We start from the raw sequence: 24,893 nt of genomic DNA on the forward strand, positions 1-24,893 counted from the left end.
GGTACTATGTCAATGAGTAAATTAATAAATATTACTATTCGTACTAATTATTGTTCGAAGACATAAAGTGGTCACTTATTTTATAGTAAGATTTTTCTAGGCACCATTTATAAAGTTTACGGCCTAATTCAGGTTGTTCAAGTATTTTAATTTCATTAGGCAAGTGGTTAAATGTGTGAACAGACATATAAAACACACTCTTTCTAAAGTAAGCTGTTTTGTGATCAATGGGATAGCACAAGTTAAAGCCATGGAGTTTGGACGTTATTCTCGGATTGCTTTTTTGTATATTAAACTTGTGTAGATTTTTTTTCACATAAAGACAGATTTCATATACATATAAAGAGGGGACCGTTAGTATTTGTAATTCCTTGAACAACGGCAAGCACGAGTCTCTACTTCGGGCGCTACAGATCGCCCTTACACATTTTTTCTGCAGCTTAAATACTCTGTTAATGTCTTTGCAATTGCCCCATAAGATAATGCCATAGCGGAGGTTGGACATTATATGGCCATGAAATGCCCATATCGATGCTTGCCTGGAAGCGATATTCCTCAATCTACGCAGAGCAAAGATAAACCTAGTTAATTTCTTAATTAAGTGTTCAACATGGACTTCCCAACTATTGTGACAATCTATCATTACGCCTAAAAATCGCAAAGATGTTGCGCTATGTATCTTTACATTCTTATACATAATGTTGATATTTGTGGGGTTACCCTGAGGAGCATGAAATTCTATATAATTTGTTTTATTTAAATTAACTCTTAACATATTATTTTCTAGCCAAACATTAATATCATGGAAAACAGTATTTACTTCAAGCTCGTAAGTAGCAGGGTCTTTGCAGCAAACAACAACGGAACAATCATCAGCAAACAGAGTTACTTTATGCTTAGTAATATTAGGTAGATCATTTATATATATAAGAAACAATAACGGACCAAGTATACTGCCTTGTGGAACACCCTGTTTTACAATTTCAACGTCAGAGTGAAACTTTACTATAGTTTGAGTCTTAGGACAGTATTTTGTGGTTTCGGTCAACTGTTGCCTGTTCACTAAATACGATTCTATCCAGTCCGCGCAGATCCCACGTATGCCATATTTATGCAATTTGTCTAATAGAATATTGTGTTGGACATAGTCAAACGCTTTTGACATGTCCATGAATATTGCTGTCACGGGTAACCTTTTCTCTCTGCTCTCAGCAATATCTTCTAGCAACTCAAGTATAGCCGACGTTGTAGACCTATTTTTTCTAAAGCCAAATTGACGATTAGATAGGACATCAAACCTATCAAAGAAATTTAACATTCGAGAATACATCACTCGTTCAAACACTTTAGATATTATGGGAATTAATGCAATAGGTCTGTAGTTATCTGAATGACGCTTGTCACCTTTTTTAAATACCGGTTTTATTATACTAATCTTTAATTTATCGGGAAACGTACCCTGCATCATTGAAAGATTAATGAGGTGACTGAGTGGTAAGGCCAACACCTCCGCATTTTCTTTGATTACAGACGTCATAAGCTCGTCATAACCACATGATTTCGAGTTACGTAACGATTTTATGACCTTTGTTATTTCAAATTGATCTGTTGGTTTTAAGTAGATGGTAGAACTATTGAACTTAATGTTGTCTTTTCTAAAATTATCCGGTTTATGGGATTCATTTTCCTCCATATTTAGAAATTGTTTATTAAAAGCGTTCGTAATGTCTTGTGGATTACTAAGCGTTTCTCCTTTAAAATTCATATCGTCTAGCATTTGGTTGGGTTTATCTTTACCTAGGATTACTAATATGTTGCATAAAATTTATTGTCATATTTTACTTTCGCATAGCAACCCTTGGCAGAATCATCATTTCGCAGAATTACTTTTTGCATAAGTTTCATGGCATACTGTTGTTTCGCACAATTTTGTAAAGCAGAATAATGCAATGGCATAATCTCAATTTGAAGAATAATACTATAATCGAATAATTGTTTTGCCGAAAATTGCGTCGCATAATATGTACTTGGCATACTGTCTTTTCGCACAATTTCCTTAGGCAGAATAATTCATTGGCATACTGTTGATGAGAATAATATTTGTTATAAGTATTTATGGTATAATGTATTCAAATGTATAATAATAAGTTGAGGTTATAATAAAAAAAGTCGGTTCTGGCGCTTCGCCGGCCGCTACCGCGGCACGCTCGCTTCGCTCGCTCGGCTCGCGCGCTGTAGGGTCGCAGTTCTACCTAACACTCCTCCTCGCTTCGCTCGTCGTCGTACCTAACTGAGACCTGCCTTAAGTTCGAATACGTAGGTTGTTATAATAGTAGTAAATATTACAAATTATACCAGTACTACATTATGCCAACTGAGCGTTATATCGAACTTAATTATATACGCTGTTAATGTTAGATTAGAAGTTGTTATATTACAAGTTCATTATACTTGACGATAGTTAGACTCTTTAAGAATATACCATGTATTGTTATAGCAAAAGTGCATTATGTCCCTCAATCGTTATATCGACTAAAAATATATCAAAAGTTGTTATATGGACCGTTACGCACCCTCTTTTGAGTAGGGGTCGCAGTTCTAACCTAACCTAACCTACAGTTCTGGCAACAGTTTCTTTTGTGTAGGGGTCGCAATTGTAACCTAACCTAACCTGTAGTTCTGGCAGCAATTCCTTTTGTGTAGGTTCAGTCAGCGACATGAGTATTATGCGGTAACAATTTCGGCAGAACTTTTATTCTGCTGCATAACATTCTGCGAAATTCAAGTCTGCAATATGAGCAATATGCCATAAGAAATTCGGTGGAATGTAATTTATGCTACATACAATTCTGCGTATGTAAAATCGACGATAGTAGTATTCTGCTATTCAAAATTCTGCCAAATGAATGTTATGCGACATGACAGTTATGCTAATTATACAATTATGCAAAAGTATCATTCGGTTAAAAATGTTTCTGCGAAACCTGCTATGCGAAGTGTATTTCGGACAATCGATATTATGCAAGATAAAGGGAAGCCCTTTACCTAGTTTGGCGTTTATAATGTTCCAACTTGCTTGGGCAACATTCCCTGCATTGGAGACTAAGTTTGTGTTTTCGTTTTTTTGTGCTTGTCTAATGCACTTCTTAAAAATTCTAGAGTAGTTTTTGTAATGGCTTTTAATTTTCTTTTTATCGTTTTTATTTTTTGTGTTAACCAATTGCATAAATAAATTCCTTTTAGTTTTAGAAGCAGTCTTCATTCTTTTGGTAACCCAGTTCAACTTTTTATTTGATCTCACCCGAACCGAAATTAAAGGAAAACAAAGTTTGAAATATAAGAGTATATCATCGTGAAAAAGATTAAAGGCTAGTTTACAATCGTTACAATTTAATACTTCAGCAAACGATAAACTATTGAGACATTCTCGAAATTTGTTGCAATTTGTTTTGGAATAGTCACGTCTCTGAATATACCAAGAATTTTGAGTTAATCTTATATTGGCTGGGATTTCAATTACTTGTGCAGAGTGATCTGATAAATTCAAGTGATGAACTTTAGGGGTATCTTCAATGTCAAAATTTGTGGCTATATTGTCAATGCAAGTAGACGATCGTTCAGTTATGCGTGTGGGTTCGTTAATTTGGAGCTTAAAGTTATAGCTTAGTAATGTGGCTTCAAGTTGTTTAGCAGCATCAAGATTAGATTTAAACAGGTCGATATTAAAATCTCCACATATTATTATTCGTCTATTGTTTGTAGACTTTTTGGTCAGCATATTAAGAAGTCTATCTAGCTTTAGAAAAAACCTATCCAAGTCCCCTGTCGGTATTCTATAAATGCATACGATAGTAATATTATAACAAGGAATGTCAATATCGCAGCATTCGAATATCTTTTCCTGGCAAAGCTTTTCAATCCATGATAGTTCAGTAAATTCAAAATCCAAATCCTTTTTAGCAAGTATACATACCCCTCCCCTTTTTTCCAAACGTCTAGAGTAGAAGCACAAAGGTTTGTAGTGTTCAAGTACTAAGTTCGTTTCATCACCTAACTTAATAAAGGTTTCACATAGACATATTATATGGATATGGCGACATTTTTCCTCAAATTCGTGTAATTTCAGTACCTAATAAGAATTTTAAGTTTAACCCCTCAACTGCCTTGTCCCGTATCCGTCCCAGACAATTTGGACTGTAATAAAATTAATAATTTGGTTATTAATTCAGTAGCAAATTTTTGACACTGGCGTTCGAGGGGTTAAATAACTCCAATCTAACTTTTGACGATCGGCCTGGCCTAGTGACCCTGGCTATGAGGCCGATGGTCCCGGGTTCGAATACCGGTAAGGGCATTTATTTGTGTGATGAGCACATATGTTTGTTCCAGAGTCATGGGTAACTTAATCTTTCATATAATAGATAGATTCATATAATATGTATCAGATTCATATAATATGTATTCTCATTTCTTTTATTGATTTTATTTCTTTTCCTTTTGTAAGAATTTGATATGTTTTCTGAAAGAGCTACGTATTTGTGATTTCATGTACATATATGTTTATTTTTTATATCAAATTCTATAAAGTTATGTACTCACTGAGTATAATTGCATGAATTCTATAGTAATTTAAATTGTATTTTTCTTAATTACTCGTAATGCATGTTAATTATAAGATGTAATAATGTTTTGAAAAGATGTGTCCCGCCGAGTTTGTTGCCGGTCCCATATTGGGATACCCTCCTCCAATTGAGGGGGGATTTAAATCTTCTCGGGGCAGAGGTGTACGGTTGGAGCCGGTAAAGGTTTATTTGACGTTCATAAGTGCATTTTAATATGCCTACTTGAATAAACAATTTTTTATCTTTTTATCTTATCTTTATCTTTAAACATTTTTTTTTACATTTTCACGCGAAATTCATAACTTCTCCTTGCGTTATCCCGGTATCCGCTGTTTTGCCACGGCCACGGCTCATGGGAACCTGGCGTCCGCTTGACAACTACTCCCAAGAATTGACGTAGGTACTAGTTTTTACGAAAGCAACTGCCATCAGACCTTCCAACCCAGAGGAGAATCTAGGCCTTATTGGGATTAGTCCGGTTTCCTCACGATGTTTTCCTTCATCGAAAAGCGACTGGTAAATATCAAATGATATTTCGTACATAAGTTCCGAAATACTCATTGGTACGAGCCGGGGTTTGAACTCGCTACCTCCGGATTGCAAGTCGCACGCTCTTACCACCAGGCTACCAGCGTTTCAAATTCAAATTTAAATATCGGCAGGCATGGCTCGCTCCGCGATTTCGTCGCTTTGCAACAGGTAGCTAAAAGTAAATCCTTTCCACACCAATTTTGGTGGCTAGCCATAAGCCGCGTGGCGTTGTCGCCACCTTGCGGCCATATCTATCCTGATCGCAACAGACGCGTTTTGTTAGAGAGTGAGTCTTCTGTACCTAGTACTATTATTTATTCTGTGATATCGGTACATAAAATTTATGTTTGTTGGCGTAACGACAGCCCGTCCGTCCCTTAGATGTCATAACTAATTCACACCCGTCGTCACTTGTTTTTGCCTGTGGAGGCTCCATCTATTTTTGTTCGAAGGTGACAAAAGGTGAGGTGTTTGGGTGAAGGTTAGTGAAGGTGAGGTGAAGAAGGTGAAATGAAAACAAGATGATAACCTTAACAATTCGTTAAATCATAATTGGCCCGACTTTTCATGGGAAAAACATCGATAATTGATTGAATATATATAGGAACAGAGACTTTTCAATACGGGGTATTACTGCAATGTTCTGCCGCCAGAGTGCAGCACTAGCGTTTCTAGTAAACCATAGAGTTATATACATACTGTGCCTTAAACTGTTTTTTGACAAGTTTGTTAACAAGGGACCGCGAATATCGAAATTTAGTTATCTGCCTCTTTATCGCTCGAATATGCATGAGTGATAGAGAGGTTAGATAACGAAATTTCAATTATTTTGTTTCGCGGTAGACCCCCAGATTGTAATGGGCTGTGGTAGTGGCGCCCCCTACGCAGAGTTTTGCGTAATATTCCCTATTATCGATGCTTTTTCTTTTTAATAAATTTTGTCCTCTGAAATCCAGTGTCGGGTCATGTGCTTGTGCTCTCACACGGGCGAGATTCGGGAAATTAATTAGAGATTCACTAGATATGAAATAGTAAAGATATGTGACGTTACACGGCAAAAGGTACCTAATGGCGGCTGGCGCTTACGCTATTATTAACGCCGCTCCAATATTCAACCGGGGCAAGGTTACGTTTTGCAGTGTTTACTATTTCATATCTAGTGAATCTCTAATTCATTTCCCGAATCACGCCGACACTTTTCTATCTGTTTCGAACGGGTTGGCCATGACGATATACATATATACACTATAAGTGCGATATTGAATTTAGATTCGGTGTAAATTGTAATATCAATGTGGGCGGACCCGTGTCCCTCAAAAAAGCCTTCCATAAATCGCGCCTACATTACTACCCGACAGTTATCGTGCGAACTTCGCCTTTGATTTCGGTGCTCCTATTATATAATCACTAGCGCCCCGCCCCGGCTTCGCATGGGTTAACAAATTATACACATAAACCTTCCTCAATAATCACTATATTGATAGTTAAAAACCGCAAGAAAATCCGTTCAGTAGTTTTTGAGTTTATCGCGAACAAACACACAAACAGACAGACACGGCGGGTGACTTGTTGTTTATAAGTTTGTTGTTGTTTAGGATTGTACTTATTTGCTAATACAAAGTTTTGTCGGAAACAATCTAAATACAAAGTTTTAGGTGCGTGTTTTATTTACTAACATCCGCTGTTGGGATGAACATGCAAATCTAAAGTGGAAATTAATTATTGTCGGGACGTTTGGGGCTTAAAGTTGAATATTTTGTTAAATAATACGCTTTATGCTTATATAATTATGTTTCAATGTTGTGACCAGTTAAGAATTTCTCATAATTTCATTACCTACCATTGCTTCATTAGAAATTGTACTTATGAATGAACAAGACTCTGTATTTTTGACGCAGCATTATAACCAGGGATCGTACATTTTCCGGCATTTTTGGTGCGCGAAGTGTTGTTAACGGAATTGGTATAAATAATTTCAACCCTAATGATTAATTAGCGTTTATTACGTTGATATTAACCTTAATTTACCATTTCAGTTGAAATTATCTATACCAATTCCGTTAACACCACTCTGCTGCACCAAAAATGCTGGAATATGTACGATCACTGATTATAACACACAAAATCCGCGAGCTCGCTCCATCGTAGGCCACGTCTACGCCTCGGCTAGTCTGTGGCCATGAGTAAGCCCATTCATAATAATAAAAAAAAAAGACACAAACACAGTTAGGTCCACTTACGCGTTCCAATGGTTACCCAACTAACTCGTAGCAAATAGTTTAAACCTGCTTTATACAGTACAGTTTAACCCTGTATGAACAGATAACTCCGAGTTAGTTGGCTAACCCTGGAACACGCAACTGACCCTTAGCAACCTAAAATCATCCCATTATTTTCAGCTTTGCCCTGTAAAAAGCCTCCGTTTTCATTGTTTTCGGTTATAACTGTCCATAATCATTACAGCACTGCTTCGGGTCGGCAGGCTTCAGCAAAACAACATGGACTCGAAACGTCTCATTAAAATTCATGCCGGCGCCGAGATTGCGATATTTATGACCTCCGCTCTATTTTATTAACACGGTTCTGGGTTCTGGCAAATATCGATTTTGGGAACTTGTTTTCCAATGTTGGAAATATAGGTCAATATGTAAATGTAAACCCATTACTTCTTAAAAAATATATGCAGTTTAAAAATATTTTGACGTGATAACGTCTTATAAATCGATGAACACCGGTAGCATGCACGAAAAATTGACACGTTGTGGACTGATCTCCATGGTAACGTTGTGGACAGATCTCCATGGTAACGTTACATAATGTAATAGTACTGTTTTCTTATGACGTCACCACGCAAAATTATCGTCCGTAAACTGACTTTACAGACAATTTTTTTTTTATTGAAAATTTTACAGAAAATGTACAATATTTAGTACCTTAATCTAATGTTTCGCCAAACTGTGAGACAGTTTGTTGGCGGTGCGCTCTAAACTAAACTTAAGCTAAATAGGTACACTAATTATTAAGTAACAAGTTAAGTTGTCATCAAGAACATATAAATTTACTAATGTGATATCCAAGAAATAAAATCGTTTAGGTAACATCACACAGAATGTAAACTGTACATCGGCCTTATGCCTTTTGTAATAAGGACCATCGATGTACAGTTACTAGTATTACTGTTTGTACTATTATAAATATAAAAAATACAAGTAAAAAGTGTAAAATTTTTATCACGAATAGGATTTCTTTGTCGGAAGTTCCAAGGAGAAAGTGCCGTGTTCAAAGAAAAAGAGGCATGAAAAGGTAGCCTTTACCTTTCGGCTATTAAAAAGAATCGATATAATGATACCTCATTCAGAAAAAAGCTTGAAGCTGCGACGATAAAGTAGCTGACTGGTTTTTGCGTGGACATTTAATTCCTAATATTATAATTTTGTACAATATGTTGCCATACGATCAAAAAAATAAATAATCATTCTTCCAAAATCATAGTTTAAATTTATATTATTTCTCGCAGAATCTCTGAAACACGAGATTACCGTGTAACTTTGGGTACTTTAATTGGTTATTATATACTTTCCGTGACTAGCATTTATTACGGCGTAGATTACTCCTTCATTGCTTGTTCTGACTGAATAATTCGCTGAGTCAGCGATGAGTAAGGGTAGCAGGAAACGTGACGTGAACTATGTTACCGCTATTTTACTATTTCATCAAATTATTACTCAGCATTGCGACACAATGCGGCCGTGAAATAAAGTATTGGTGAATCATTTTAGTTTTGAATTTTTAATGCCTGCAGTAAGGCCGGGCCACTTGCATCATCTCACTAACCCGGGGTTAAGCCGTTAAACCGTTAACCTAGTGTCAAATTGTACTGGTAACCATGGCAACTCCAGGTTTAACCGGTTAACCCCGGGTTAGTGGAATGGTGCAAGTGGGCCTAAGGAATATTAGGTAGCTTCTTGGGCCAAAGTAAATGTTTTGTTACATAAGCCTGGTACCATATTTTGCATTTTAGAATATGTCCTATGAGGCACGTGGTTTGTCACATCATTAGATAAATCGGAGCTGCCAAGGTGCTCAAAAATATCTGACCACGCACTCTAGCGCCTAATGACAATAGAGGCGTGTACAGATATTTGTGAGCACCTTGGCCGCTCCGATTATCTGATGGCGAAAAAAAAAAGTGTTTATTCTCACATTATACATTGTGATGTGTTTGATATGCGTATTGTGTATTGGTCGTATATATCTATTATTGCTATCTATATACGTCTATATGTGGCATTTCTCCCCTTTAATTGGTTTCCTGACAAAAACAATCACCCAAGAGGTATTTGAGTGGTCGTATCACAAGATGTGCGGGTCAGAATAGGGCTGGCAAAACAATGGTCCGTCAAAGGACGAGCGGCTACCGACCGCCCGCCCAAAGATTAGGGCGCGCAGACTGCCAATGAGATCAAAGAATAAATAATTAGTATGTACTAGGTACAGAAGACTCACTCCCTAACAAAATGATCAGCACAGATATGGCCGCTAGGTGGCGACAGCGCCACGCGCGGCTTATGGCAAACCCCAAATTTGGGGCAGAACGGATGTACTTTTGGCTACCTGTAGCAAAGCGACGTAATCGCGGAGTGAGCCACGCCTGATGAGATGAACATTTCTAATAATAATATTATTTTATGTCACTAACCTTAAGTAATTTTAAGATTTGTTTATGAAAAAAAAAGAAAAAATGTTTATTGTGTTAAACAATACAATTTTAATACAATTACAATTGAGTCCTCCTTGTAAGTATATGTATACCTGTATCAGGTTTATGGATCTCTGGATTTGAATTAAATAAATAATTGAATTGAATAATGTGCCATTCTAAGAACTCATTAATTAATTTTAAAATGCCGGCAGATGATGTGATAAGCACTAAGGAAGGTGGGGGTGGGAGCTCTCTTTTTATTTATAATATTTATTATTTATATACATTAATTAAGAAATTGACCTTCACCCGTTGGTTTTCCAGAATGGGAAAACGTTAATCAACTACTTTCAGTCACCTTTTTTACACCATAATAAAAAAAAGAAAAATAAGAAATAATAGAATAGTCATACAAATTTGCATGCTTCTTCAAGTGAAATGTACCTACGCATCCAAAATTACTGTCCACCTATGTTCATCACTACATTTTTGCAAATAAATATTTTTATCTTTAAAACTTCCCAATAAAAAAATACTCTTTTTCCTTTTCCATCAAACACAACAATTATTACCTCCACATTTTCATCTAGAACCTACACTCCACTGCCACAGTTTCACCTTTTCTACCCCGTGCCACCCCCCACCCCCACCCTCTGCGCATCTCGGCCAGTGCCCCGCGCGCAGCGAAGCCGCGCGCCCGTCTGTCGCGTCTGTGGTCGCCGACGAATTTTATTGTGTTTTAGACTATGTGTTCTGAGTGAATCACAGGTGAGTTTGTGTTTTTCATATTAATCTGATTTTTGAAAATTATGTCGCTTGATTTACAGGAAGACATGCTTAAATAGGTACCTACATATTAACGGGCAATACCTATTTATGATATATGAAAACACATCTCAATTTAATGTGTTTATAAAATGGAAATATTTAAGAATCTTTATGAAATTTTTGAACATTTAATAAAACCAAACGACAAGCAAAATACGTCTTAATATGTTGTTGTTTAGATACTCATCTTATTTATACTAAATAATTGGTGCAAATACATTGGTAGTTAAAGAGTTTGACATTTTAGTAGGTTATAGTGAATACATATGATATGTGTTAGTTTAAATCAATATAATACATATGAATATTCTGCGTAATTCTTTTGAGTCGTTCGGCAAACAATTAAAATTGGTATTACCTATATTATTTATTGAGTTGAGTTGGTTAGAAATAGGTTTTCCAATGGTCTGTTGGTTATGAAACGTGATTGTATATTACTGTTGATCTTAGTAAAGTGGTCTTTTTAAAATCTGTTTTACATGATTTCGGAAAAAAAACCTTCTGAGGATTTTTTAGACCGGTTGTAACGCATTCACTGCGCCAGGCGGGCGCACAGTCCGTAGTCGCTTTTTGCTACAAACATGTTTTCTCATGTTATCTGCTACGCTCGTAGCGCGTAGCACGCGCTGGCTTAATTAATTGTTTCTCGGCCCGATTCGAATTTTAAGATACGTCAGTTAATAGATGTAGAAACGATATGGATTAGATATGTCAGTGTTAAATGTGACGTTTCTTCAAACAAAAACGTCACTTTTGACACTAACATATCTAATCCATATTGTTTCTAGATCTCTTAATTGACGTATCATATAGTTCGAATCAGGCAGATAGTTTTGGGATTTAATTATAACCGATGGTTTAGTTGTATTTAAAGCTATGATGTTAATGCATATAACTTCTGTGTTTAGTTATAATTTTGGTTATAATATAATAGTTAGGTACCTACTTATCACTACACCTTATAAAATAAAGTCCTCCGCCGCGTCTGTCTGTTTGTGTGTTTGTATGTTCGCGATAAACTCAAAAGCTCCTGAACGGATTTTCATGCGGTTTTAAGAATAACAATAATTGAATAATTCGGTTTTACGCTTCAAAGGTTTTATGCAACCGTTGTTTAAGAGAGGTCAAAAAAGGCGAGTGGCGTGAGAAACAATTTGAGGTAAGCCGAAACAATACTTTTTCTACGACCAAGCATTTACTTTGAAATAAAATTGAAAATTTAACAAATCTTTTTAATTCAAGAAGTAGCAAAAATGGAGGGTACGGGCGGGAAAAGAATGAATGAAATAAAAATAAACCGGGCACGTGCGAGTCGGACTCGCGCACGAAGGGTTCCGTACCATAATGCAAAAAAAGGCATAAAAGAAACGGTCACCCATCCAAGTACTGACCCCGCCCGACGTTGCTTAACTTCGGTCAAAAATCACGTTTGTTGTATGGGAGCCCCACTTCAATCTTTATTTTATTCTGTTTTTAGTATTTTTTGTTATAGCGGCAACAGAGTCTTAGTAATGGGGTCCCGTTTTACCCTTTGGGTACGGAACCCTAAAAACGTGTCTATGGTTCACTTATTTGTCAGACTCTCTCTCTCCTCAGCATTATTATTCCCATCTGATTGTGGGGTCTGCTTTTCTGGTCTTTTCTCTCCACTTCGCGCGACATACATACACATTTGTCATACATATTTGTCAGACATGACATTTAAAATAAGGTCGCCAAAAAGATACTGCGTAAAGGTATGTGCACGACCCTTTAAATGATAAATAAAAGTACGGGAGTAGAAAAAACAATAATTAAGGCATATAACGAACACCGTTAATTATCAATTCCTTTTACTAATAAAGTACTTAAATTAATTATGAAAGTTACAAAGCAATCATTGAAATCAAATGAGGGCCTGAAAAGCACTCAAATTATCGAGTAATGAAGTTATAGCAATTTTAATCACCTGTCCGAATTGAAAATTACTGTATCAAGTGAATTACAAGTTAATGGAATATAATGAATCGCTTGGGTTACGATTCTATTTAAAATGTGGGGCGGTGGTAGCAATGCACGCACGAGAACTTTCCAAAGTTGCGAAACTTTCCACATGAGAAATTCTCGGTAACTTCTGAGAATGTTCTCGAGAACGAGAATTTATTTATTTATCGTAGTTTATACCATGAATATTCACGATAGTTTAGGTGTAGTCCTTACCCCCAGAAAATTCCGACTTTTGGTCGTCCGCTTCCGGTCAGAAAAATGTATGACGGCCCGGCCAAACGGTCAGACTTAGGTGGGGGGTGCTCGACCAAATGTCATAGAGGGACCCTGGCAGTTTTTGACGCCGCCATTTTTTTTCAATATGGCCGACTTTTTATTTAAACTTTTTGAATTTTGTCCTAGCGCGCTGAAATTTTGGTCACGGAATCTCGGGGTCCCCTAGATACCTATGAAAAATTTTTTTTTGGAAAAATGCTACAATTGCGAGAAATCTGGCCACTTTTATTTTGTATGGCAACTTTTAAACTGTGCGTGTTAGGTGGGAGGTGCTCGACCAAATGTCATAGAAAGCCCCGAGACAAAACAAACTGCATTAAAAAAAATCAAAATGGCCGACTTTTTTTTTTAATTTTTTCAAGTTGGTCCGAGCGCGCTGAGATTTGGCATGGCGGGAGATAGAGGCCTCTAGATTGTAATGAAACTAAAAAAAAATTTTGGAAAAAAAAAGTCGAAAGTCGAAATGTTCTCTGATATAAAGTGAGAATTTAAGCAACTTATTGGTAAATTTATCACATCAACAAAATAGCTAACTGTAATAGACAATAATATATGCACAATAACATTTAGTTTTAAGTTATGCCTATTTAAACTTTATTTCAAGTATATTCTCTTGTTTAAACAATAATTTCCATGTTGCAGGAATGTTCTGAGAACATTCTCGAGAACGTTTCCGCTTTTTGGGAATGTTCTGCAATTTGTACATTGCTAGGCGGTGGGTGCATTGCAATGAATGATATTAATAAGCTTTTTTTTTAAATAACCTATATTGTGTCCCACTGCTGGGCAAAGGCCTCCCCTGTCTTTCGCCACTCGTTACGGCTTTGTGCATGCTCCCGCCAGTCGCCACAAAATGAGTCCAGGTCGTTTCGCCATCTCATTTTTGGTCTGCCTCTGCCTCGGGTGATCTGTGGTGCCCATTCGGTCGCTATTTTGGCCCATCTGTCCGGGTGCATCCGACAGATATGTCCCGCCCAATCCCACTTGAGCTTGGCGGCCTTCACACCTTAAAGGCTCCTCTTCACGTTGGGCCAACGCCAACGCCAACGAGAGACGCAGCCATGCGGTAGAATGAGATAGTAATATCACTTGCTCCCTCTAACGCATAAATGCGTCCCTCGTTGGCGTTGGCGTTGGCCCAACGTGAAGAGGAGCCTTAATAAGCTTTAAGAAAAAAAAATCGACTTCTGTGGGGGCCAGTGAAAGATTATCGTAGATGGTGCACTATGTAGAAAAGGAGAAAAAACCGGGCAAGTGCGAGTCGGACTCGCGCACGAAGGGTTGCACCATTGCATGCATTGGAACGGAAGCACCATAATGCAAAAAAAGGCAAAAAAACACGGTCACCCATCCAAGTACTGACCCCGTCCGACGTTGCTTAACTTCGGTCAAAAATGACGTTTGTTGTATGGGAGCCCCACTTAAATCTTTATTTTATTCTGTTTTTAGTATTTGTTGTTATAGCGGCAACAGAAATACATCATCTGTGAAAATTTCAACTGTCTAGCTATCACGGTTCGTGAGATACACAGCCTGGTGACAGACGGACGGACGGTCGGACGGACGGACAGCAGAGTCTTAGTAACAGGGTCCCGTGTTACCCTTTGGGTACGGAACCCTAATAAAAAGAGTATTAAGATATTTCTTGGATACATAAGTAGTTTATTTTACGTAGGAAACGATTTGTAAACAAATTCTTTGTTTATTTTGAACTTCTTTGTTCTTGAATAGCAAGAACTGAACAAAAGATAGCGCTTACTTCAGTAAGTTCTATTCATAACGAATACAATAGTGTTTTTTATGCATTTAGACAATCATATTTTCAACAACCAATTTACGATAGAAAATGATTAACCACGTGATGTAACAACAAATAATGAGTCCATTCAAAACTTCGTCGAAACAGCGTATTCTGGAAAAATGACTCCCCATTTAATACAAATGTTTTTGCGCGCGAAGCTTTTTAAACGTCCGGTGGAGAGGGGGATAAATGGCTTCTGTTAATTTAGAATTGAAGTCCTGTTGTTTCGACGTATTTTGGATACAAATAATAATAATAATAATAAAAGTGTTGCCCTGTTGTCGCACTGTGCGTGCGGCCATTGCGGGGTCCACTCAATGAGTTGGCGAGTCACCACCTGTCTGATACAATTTTGAGACTGATTGTCACGGCAGGTGTCCGCTAGTCTCTCCCATAGCCCATTATCCAGTCCATCCAACTTTCAAATCTATAGCCCATGACCTTAGTTCCCATCGCAGTACAAAAGTGCTGCACTGCAATAGTCTTTGCACCTGGCGGGGACCATCTCCGGATGTATCACATTGTGCGTTCGGGGATGGTATCCGCCACGTGTATCCCTTGCTTTTAGATTAAAGTGTCTTAAAGGGCCTCTGCGCTGTTGGCTTCGGCCCCACGTACGCCTCCCAAAGGTCCGGGACCCCATGGTCCCGAGATATGGAAAAGACATACAAATAATAATAATAATAACCCCGCGGGGGCAGCTTGTGGCGAGCTGATGGTGAGTGGCGACACCGCGGACCCCTATTCCAGAGGGCCCTGTCATCTGGCCCTCGCCTCTGTGCTTGCCTTGATTGGCCGGCCAGAGTGGAGTCGCAAGAGCGGGACCTATGCTCCAGGTTGGAAGTGTAAAATGTCATAACGCCGGCGGCCCTTGAACGGATTACCGGGATCTGGCTACCGCAGACTCACCTCTCGACAACTTCACAGCCGCTCCAAAGTGTTGCCCTGTTGTCGCACTGTGCGTGCGGCCATTGCGGGGCCCACTCAATGAGTTGGCGAGTCACCACCTGTCTTATACAATTTTGAGACTGATTGTCACGGCAGGTGTCCGCTAGTCTCTCCCATAGCCCATTATCCAGTCCATCCAACTTTCAAATCTATAGCCCATGACCTTAGTTCCCATCGCAGCACAAAAGTGCTGCACTGCAATAGTCTTTGCACCTGGCGGGGACCATCTCTTGATGTATCACATTGTGCGTTCGGGGATGGTATCCGCCACGTGTATCCCTTGCTTTTAGATTAAAGTGTCTTAAAGGGCCTCTGCGCTGTTGGCTTCGGCCCCACGTACGCCTCCCAAAGGTCCGGGACCCCATGGTCCCGAGATATGGAAAAGACATACAAATAATAATAATAAAATACTTTATTGCACACTACAAAACAAAAGATACAGAAAAAACATTGGAGTTTAACGGTGTAGGTAACAACAGGCTATAACGGTGTAGGATAATTTAAGTGTTTTGACTGTAATATTTATCAGTAGGTATCTATTGCCGAGCCTTGTAATTTAAGTTCAACGTCACTAAAATATGCCTAACGTATCAATTTAAAATTACAATTTAATAGTACATTTCGATGCTAGTGCGGAAGGTATGTCATTACTCCACGAGTACCGAGATATCTCGCCACGAGCCGCAGGCGAGTGGCAAGACTCGGGACGAGTGAAGAATGACATTTCCGCACGTGTATCGAACGAAGTTTTTTAATACAGTTGCGAAAAAATAAGAAAAACATTGTTAATCGTACACTAAACAAAAGTGGTAACAGTGACAGCTCGGTTAGACGTCGTCTTTAAGTATATTATATCTATGGGCGTTTGGCAGCTATTCCGTTCCATTCAGTCAACTTATTAAGAACGGAATTTTCAATATTGAATATTAAAAAATAAACGTGTTATAATGATGAAGAGGTAAGTAATTAAATATGAAATATGTAATATTTTTCGTATTCTTACATTAACGGTAGGTTTTTATGCTGATTACGACGTTTAAAGGAAACTAATATTAACACTCATCAATAAGTAGTCGTGAATTGGAACAAGTATAAATTTAAAAAAAATTGGAAAAGTAAAAAGCACTAGTTCGAGATAACCAACTTTCCGCACGCTAAACAGCTACGTAAAGTAGCACTTTTTGAGCAACTGTATTAAAAAATTCTTTTTAAATACGTTTATTTTTTTTAATAATCTCTTCGTATGCGCATAATTATATTGCCGTATGCCACTGTGTGAGCGGGGCACACCTATAAAATTATGTGCGTTTGATTGAAATAGGAAACGGGTCAATGTACGAAATTATTCGTGCTGAACGTCCTTACTCTATTTATTTCCATTACTGGCATTTTTCTCTGTCACTCTTATTACGCCTTCATTAGAGTAAAAGAGAAAGATCCCCGCAATTTGCGAATTTCGGTTTTCGCGGTAGCCCCTCTGAGAAAACGTATTGTGTAGGAAATTAGCCCTTATGGGCCCTAATAGGCTCTTTAAGCACCGTAATGAAGCTGCCTACTTCGAAGGTATAGTCAGTAACACACAATGCTTGTGGTAAACAAAAATGCCTTTTAACGGGTAGGGAGGAACGCCAAAGCTTCAGCATTCGTACTTACCCAGTTTAAAATACTTTGAGAGCCATTCGAACTTTTCAAAAATGATTTCTATTTAATTACTTGGCCTTTTAATTTTGTATGAATAAATCCTTGTCCATAAGTTTATATGACCTAGACACCTTTCTCAGTAACTGGCCAGAGCAGGCGCTATGTCGGGAGTCGTGGAAGACAAGGGGAGAGGCCTTTGCCCAGCAGTGGGACACCTTAATAGGCTAGCAAAAAAAAAAAAAGTTTATATCCGCAACGCATGCTTCGTCAAATGTTCTTCTAGAATAATGGGACGTGAGTATTATTTAGCTTGCCATATTTGACGCGAACAAACCTGCATACACTACTACTACTAATGTTACAAACACACTAACACAGTAACATTAGTAACATTGACAGTAAAATAAAAACTTTTATCTTATATTCGATCTCAATTCAATATTGCTCTTATGGTACAATATTTAAGTACAAGCAAAATATATTGCAAAATATCTATTCAATATCAAATTCCTCCTCCTCAGTCGTTCACTCTTGACAGAGTGGTCGTGGTTGTATGATGAGACGTATCTATCGTGGATAACGCAGCCCTCGCAATGCGCCTCCATTTGCCACGGTCTTCGGCGTTACGGGAACATTGGACTATGGTGGTTTGTGTCGCAGATTTTATCAGGTCTGTCCAGCGCGTAGGTGACCGACCTCATGACCGCTTGCCTTCCACTCGTCCTTGGATAACGAGACGTTCCATGGAGTTTTGGTTTCGTGTAACGTGCCCGAAGTATGTGAGGATTCGTATTTGAACAGTCGACGATAATCTCTCCTTCACTTTGAGTTCTTCCAAGATCGAAACAATATCAAATTGGCATCAAATATTTCTGTAGTTGGAATGTCGCTTCAACTCCAGACCGAGCACATTCCTTTGTATGCACGGAGAAACTTTTATCTCGGCGTTTAGTTGGACACTTTGTCTTTGCTGAGGACACTTCAGACAGCGGTATATCTGGTCTAATGTAGTAGACCCCTCTATTTTTAAGCCGGTGATGTTCTAGATACTCTCAGATTAGGGCACAATGACTAATGGTTAACCTTTTGGTTTTTGGCATTGTCAAAATGTTGGTCTCTTTGCTTTAATCCGCATTGAAACTTTATATATAGTAAAATGACTCGAATTTTGACAACCCTAAATATGTATATGTATATATATATATAGAAACCGATAGTGCCGTACGTAAGAAAGGGACAGTATAATTCGTCCCTGAATCGCTGTCAAACGTCGGCTTTGTATGTAGGAAGTTTCTTTTCTGTACGGTAGTACTATATATAACTAATAGTACAGTCAGCAGCAGAAGTTGCTAAGCGGGCGAGGTGTTCAAAATTACCTTGACACGCTCTTATTCTCTTAACAATAAAGTCGCGTCAAGATCATTTTGAACGCTTAGCAACTTCTGCTGCTGACTGCACTTATTCTGTGACCGCACCTTATACATCTATTCGGCACTAACAATAAAAGAATCAGATCTCCATTGCAGTCGAGGGCAGGCCGAGGTCCGCTCGAGTACACTCGAGTCTTTTTCAGTCCAGTCCTTTCCCGGCCCCTTGACCTCGGACAAATTAAGACTGGTTTAATTGCGCGCCGTCAGCACGTCTTGGCTGTACGGTTTTATGGTAATGAGGATCGATACTGTCTTTGGTGGCGGCCATTTTGATTACAAATGGAGAGCGCTTTTTCCTTCTAAAGTAAAAATGTACAAGAATGCTTGTCAAATATCAAAAGTGCGACGAAAACCGGAATGATATCAAGTGTTGTATTCAGAAATAATTTGTGCCATACGAGTCAAATATTCGACAAAACAGACTTTTTTTTACAATGTCCATATTAGATCTGGGGGACCTAAGGTAGGTGGGTAAGTTTTATTTATTTATTTTATTAGTTTTAGTTTTAATTTATTTAGTTTATACTTAATTTTAATAATAGTTTGTATAAGTTTTGATATTAAACTAAGTTCTTAATTAGATGAAGATGAAATATAATTTAAATTTGAATGGTAATTAAGCCACACGAAAGCTTATCTAAATATTACTGAAAACATTGTATTATGAAGATCGGTCAAATAATTTCCATTTATAAACCTAAGGTCAAAGTTGAGGCTTGAAAGAGCCAGATAAAATAGGGATCTACCCATTCATAAGTTCATCGTTTTATATTGAATGAGGCTGATTCTGTTTTATGATTTTGATGCGGGTTTCATCTTATTTTAATACGACCTTGACCGTGAGCACCAATAATCAGAGTTGATATATGTGCGTGTATTGATGCTGACTAAATGCAATTAGGAGTTGCACTTATGCAAGCACACGCGATACTAGTGCACCTCTTCGATCAACACCGGCTTCCGACACGTCGGAAGGGAGGAGCACAAGCGATATCTTACCGTAGATGTAGATGTAGTGTAGGGACGCCCGGCCGGAAGCAGGCGGGCTGTCGATCGCTTGTCGCGTTCATTCAGCCCGGTTCCCTGGAGTTGGAGCTGCAGGTTACTGTCCCGGCGGCATTCCCACACTATTCTCCTCAAATCTTCTTGTTTTCCTGCAGAACAGAAGGACATCTTTGAGTTCGACGTCCTTTAGTTCGTTTTCTTCTAGTGTGTCTCTACCGAATGTATTATATCGCGGTGCCGCGTACATAGTACATTCTGCTAGTAAGTGTAAGCTAGTCTCCTCCTTACCACAATGTGGACAGGAGGCGTCTCTACTTATAGATATCTTACCGTACAAATCGTTCTGCCATTTTTTGATATTCAGAAGTCGCAAGGGAAACAGTCGCACTTCTGGTTGCACTTAAGTGGCCCACTGATTAACAGTCCGCCGGACGGTATCGGCCTGTCAGTTAGAACAAAATTTTGACTGTTCCAAACAACTGACAGGCCGATACCGTCCGGCGGACTGTTAATCAGTGGGCGCTTTTATGGTGCTCGTGATATGCCTGATGTTTGATGGTGATGGTATCTCTTTGGTTTAGCTCACTTTAGCCCATTGGTTGACTGGTAGAGTCCCTTTAGTCCGCCATTTATACTATCATATTGTGCGATAAATATTAATAAGAAAGTATTAAAATCAAAACCTTATCAAATTGTTAAAATAGAATTAGCCTCAACCTGACCTTAAACTTTAATAAAAATTGTCAACAACATTTTGCTTTTAAAAAGAAAAATTCGATATTGAAAACTCAATTCACTATATTTATTCCATATAGGATTGAAGCAAATTTATTAAATTGAACTATGTGAATAAGATAAGTTGCTTAGGATCGGACCTTTTACCCTCTTTTATTAGGGTTCAGTACTGTAAAAAGTTGTACGATACACGTGCTAATAGTGTGATGAATCAAAGTCCTTCGTACAATCAATTACTTTTATTTTACTCCAACTTCTTACTTCAACACTCTTTGACAATATTTAGTTAACAAGCCGTAACCTTCGTGCTACATGTTACTGGTTCAAGCGCCAAGCGAGAATGATCCCTCCATCCCATGGTAAGTTACATTTTATACTTTTCCCTCCTTAGAATTGGCGGGTAGGAGAGAAGGGTCATTTTCGCGACTACCCACAGATTAATTAACAAATATTCGGGTAAACACAAATCACATTTTTAATCACTACCCACTGAATGCCATAAGTTTAACATAACTCACGCAAAATAATTATAATTTATTCTTGAAATCTTATGAAATATCACACTCGGCCATCCGACTGCGTGCTACCTCCGGTGCACGATCAACAATAATATCACACTCGGCCGTGTTGACTATTGCCTTTTCAATCCTATTTTAGTTAAAAGTAGTCTGTTTATACAATACCAATACTCTTCATTGTACACCAGAATACAATAAAATAATACAAAGAATTACAGCAACTTAAGTAGAGGTAAACTTCAAATTATTTAATTTACTCATGGTAGCAGGTATTGCAGAAAGTAAACGGTATTTATTCTTCAGACTAGTATTATTGTTACATAAAAAGGGATATTTAAATACCTACTTATACTACCAATCATGTAAAGGTTCACGAAATACATCGTCCACACTGTCAAACCCTTTACTTTTACTAAAATTTACATCCCCATACGATAAGATATTTTACCTAATTACACGCAGGGTTATAGACACATTATTATCGGCACGTGCTTATAGAATATAAGCCCAAATTTCATTGCATTGATTTTAGTACTGTAACATACTTATTTTCAATTAAGTTCTACTTATAACAAACATGAGCAATAAAATTTTGCCTGATATAAGAAGAAAGAAACAACTTCCACAGCATGAGCGATAATAATTGACATTAATAATCGAATTTTTAGACCTTCCATAGTAAATGTAGGAACTGTTTATGGAAATAATATTTTGGGGAAGCTACGTGATTACATTAACGGCTTAATCAGGTTTGTAATTAACAGATGCAATTATCTAATGATTTTTTTCTCTGAAATCAGATTTTTTTTTCAAATTACAATACTTTAGTTACAAACTTGATGACGTCCTCCACTGTAAGTCCCTCTTGAGCGTCGCCTTCTTCGTACTGGTCATCTGAGAGAGGCCCCCGTCGTCAGCGCCTACTGTGGTGACGACATCTGTCTTCAGGCCCCTCACGCTCGGCTGTCGCAGTCCACAGCGTCCTCTGTGGTAGATTCACCGTCGCTGACTTTCAGCGTCTGCCGCTCGCGACTCTGCATCCGTCGTGCTCGTGACGACAGTCTAGGTGATCTCGGGGTGTCAATATCGGAATCCATTTTACCCTGTAATTAAATTTCAGTGCGCTGCATGATTGGTTGTTAAACTTTGTTATCACCCTACGCCAGCGAGTTGTTAAACTCTTTAAACTCAAAATAAAACTCTAAACTGTTTAACTCAAAATAAAACTCTTTAAACTGTTTAACTCAAAATAAAACTCTTTAAACTGTTTAACTCAAAATTTGATATTTGATATTTGATATTTATTGAAATCAAATTTTACAGCATTACAGCTAACACCAATGCACTGTAAAATCAAGTAGTAAAATTAAGTACCTAAGTAAAGTAAATAATAAAGCAATTAATAAGCTACTAAGATATTACATGTTTAGCTCAAAACAAACCGTTTATTTTGATTTTGAATTGAATTTGAACTCAAAACAAACCGTTTAACTTAAAACACACAGTTTAACTCAAAACAAACAGTTTAACTCAAAACAAACAGTTTAACTCAAAACAAACAGTTTAACTCAAAACAAACAGTTTAACTCAAAACAAACAGTTTAACTCAAAACAAACAGTTTAACTCAAAACCAACAGTTTAACTCAAAACAAACAGTTTAACTCAAAACAAACAGTTTAACTCAAAACAAACAGTTTAACTCAAAACAAACAGTTTAACTCAAAATAAACAGTTTAACTCAAAACAAACAGTTTAACTCAAAACAAAGTCCTTAACTCAAAACAAACTCTTTAGCTCAAAACGAACTCTCTAACTCAAAACGAACTCTTTAACTCAAAACGAACTCTTTAACTCAAAACGAACTCTTTAACTCAAAACGAACTCTTTAACTCAAAACTAACTCTTTAACTCAAAACTAACTCTTTAACTCAAAACTAACTCTTTAACTCAAAACTAACTCTTTAACTCAAAACTAACTCTTTAACTCAAAACTAACTCTTTAACTCAAAACTAACTCTTTAACTCAAAACTAACTCTTTAACTCAAAACTAACTCTTTAACTCAAAATTAACTTTAACTCGATCCAACTCTTTAACTCGATCCAACTCTTTAACTCGATCCAACTCTTTAACTCTATCCAACTCTTTAACTATATCCAACTCTTTAACTCTATCCAACTCTTTAACTCTATCCAACTCTTTAACTCGATCCAACTCTTTAACTCGATCCAACATTTAACTCGATCCAACTCTTTAACTCTATCCAACTTCAACTCGATTCAGCTCTCTAACTCGATTCAGCTCTCTAACTCGATTCAGCTCTCTAACTCGATTCAGCTCTCTAACTCGATTCAGCTCTCTAACTCGATTCAGCTCTCTAACTCGATTCAGCTCTCTAACTCGATTCAGCTCTCTAACTCGATTCAGCTCTCTAACTCGATTCAGCTCTCTAACTCGATTCAGCTCTCTAACTCGATTCAACTCTCTAACTCGATTCAACTCTCTAACTCGAATCAACTCTCTAACTCGATTCAACTCTCTAACTCGATTCAACTCTCTAACTCGATTCAACTCTCTAACTCGATTCAACTCTCTAACTCGATTCAACTCTCTAACTCGATTCAACTCTCTAACTCGATTCAACTCTCTAACTCGATTCAACTCTCTAACTCGATTCAACTCTCTAACTCAATTCAACTCTCTAACTCAATTCAATTCTTTAACTCAATTCAACTCTTTAATTTAATTCAACTTTAACTCTTTAACTCTTTAACTCTTCAGAACCTAACTCTGACTTTCGACCACATCTATGGACTCTCTGGCAGCACACTACATGGCCACACTCATAAACAACACAGCTACATGGCTGTAGACTCTAGCAGCACACTACATAGCCGCACTCATAAACAACACATCTACATGGCCGTAGACTCTAGCAGCACACTACATGGCCGCACTCATAAACAGCACATCTACTTGGCTGTAGACTCCAGCAGCACACTACATGGCCGCACTCATAAACAACACATCTACTTGGCTGTAGACTCCAGCAGCACACTACATGGCCGCACTCATAAACAACACATCTACATGGCTGTAGACTCCAGCAGCACACCTACATGGACTCGCCCATGAACAGCACATCTACATGACTATCGACTTTCTAGCTGCGCACTACATAACCGCACTCATAAACAGCACATCTACATGGCTGTGGACTTTCTGGTAGCACACCTAATAGATGGCTGCACTCATAAACAGATGCACTCCTAAACAGCTCGCCTACATGGCTCAAAATAATTCAACTAAATAATCAAAGCGATCACACATAACTGGCTCATTAGACGTTGGGTCTAGCTATAACATACCACCTCCAAACAAACCTAAATGGTACCCGTAATATAGTAGTCTTAATATCCATTTGCAGTGAACTCAATAACAGATCTCATGTGGTTTGTTTGTCCTGTACCCAATGATACTATCAAAAACATATATATTCAAACCACTAATCATAGGATCAAGCTCTTGTGTACGTAGTATAATATTAAATATATGTAGGTAATAACGTGGCAACTAGATCGTTCTTCCCGTACTCAGGTAATGGAACATCGGGTCCACGAGCAACATAGCACTTACAAGTTAACTAACTACACCATAACAACCTACATAGGTAACTAACCATTAAAACTGGTTATAGGGTACCGCCTATATGATATGTTACGATATATAGCTTCCCCATAGTTCAACAAATTATCAATCAGCGCAGGAGTTCTCATATTTAATAAAGCAGGAGCGATAACGGACCGCGCGCGCCGTGTGCATACCCCGCCATCAACTCGATATTCATTCAGCCGGTGACCGAAACAATAA

At 37.9% G+C, this 24,893-nt stretch overlaps 2 protein-coding genes across 2 annotated transcripts in view; one reads left to right on the forward strand and one right to left on the reverse strand.

Annotated features, from left to right (window-relative positions):
- Positions 1–43: 43 nt before the first annotated feature.
- On the reverse strand, positions 44–4,038 carry LOC134667714 (uncharacterized). Its single transcript, XM_063525136.1, has 2 exons — positions 3,046–4,038; positions 44–1,797 (listed from the first exon to the last, which is right to left on the reverse strand). The coding sequence occupies exons 1-2, from the start codon at positions 3,776–3,778 to the stop codon at positions 44–46; spliced, it is 2,487 nt and encodes an 828-aa protein (XP_063381206.1). The 5' UTR covers positions 3,779–4,038.
- Positions 4,039–10,532: 6,494 nt separating this feature from the next.
- Positions 10,533–24,893, forward strand: part of LOC134667210 (thrombospondin type-1 domain-containing protein 7A-like) — a 226,772-nt gene continuing 212,411 nt past the window's right edge. The window contains exon 1 of the mRNA XM_063524538.1: positions 10,533–10,623. The gene's annotated coding sequence lies outside the window, so the exon portion shown is untranslated. The remainder of the gene's footprint in view (positions 10,624–24,893) is intronic.

The sequence above is a fragment of the Cydia fagiglandana genome, chromosome 9 (assembly GCF_963556715.1).
Source record: "Cydia fagiglandana chromosome 9, ilCydFagi1.1, whole genome shotgun sequence".
Lineage (NCBI taxonomy): Eukaryota > Metazoa > Arthropoda > Insecta > Lepidoptera > Tortricidae > Cydia > Cydia fagiglandana.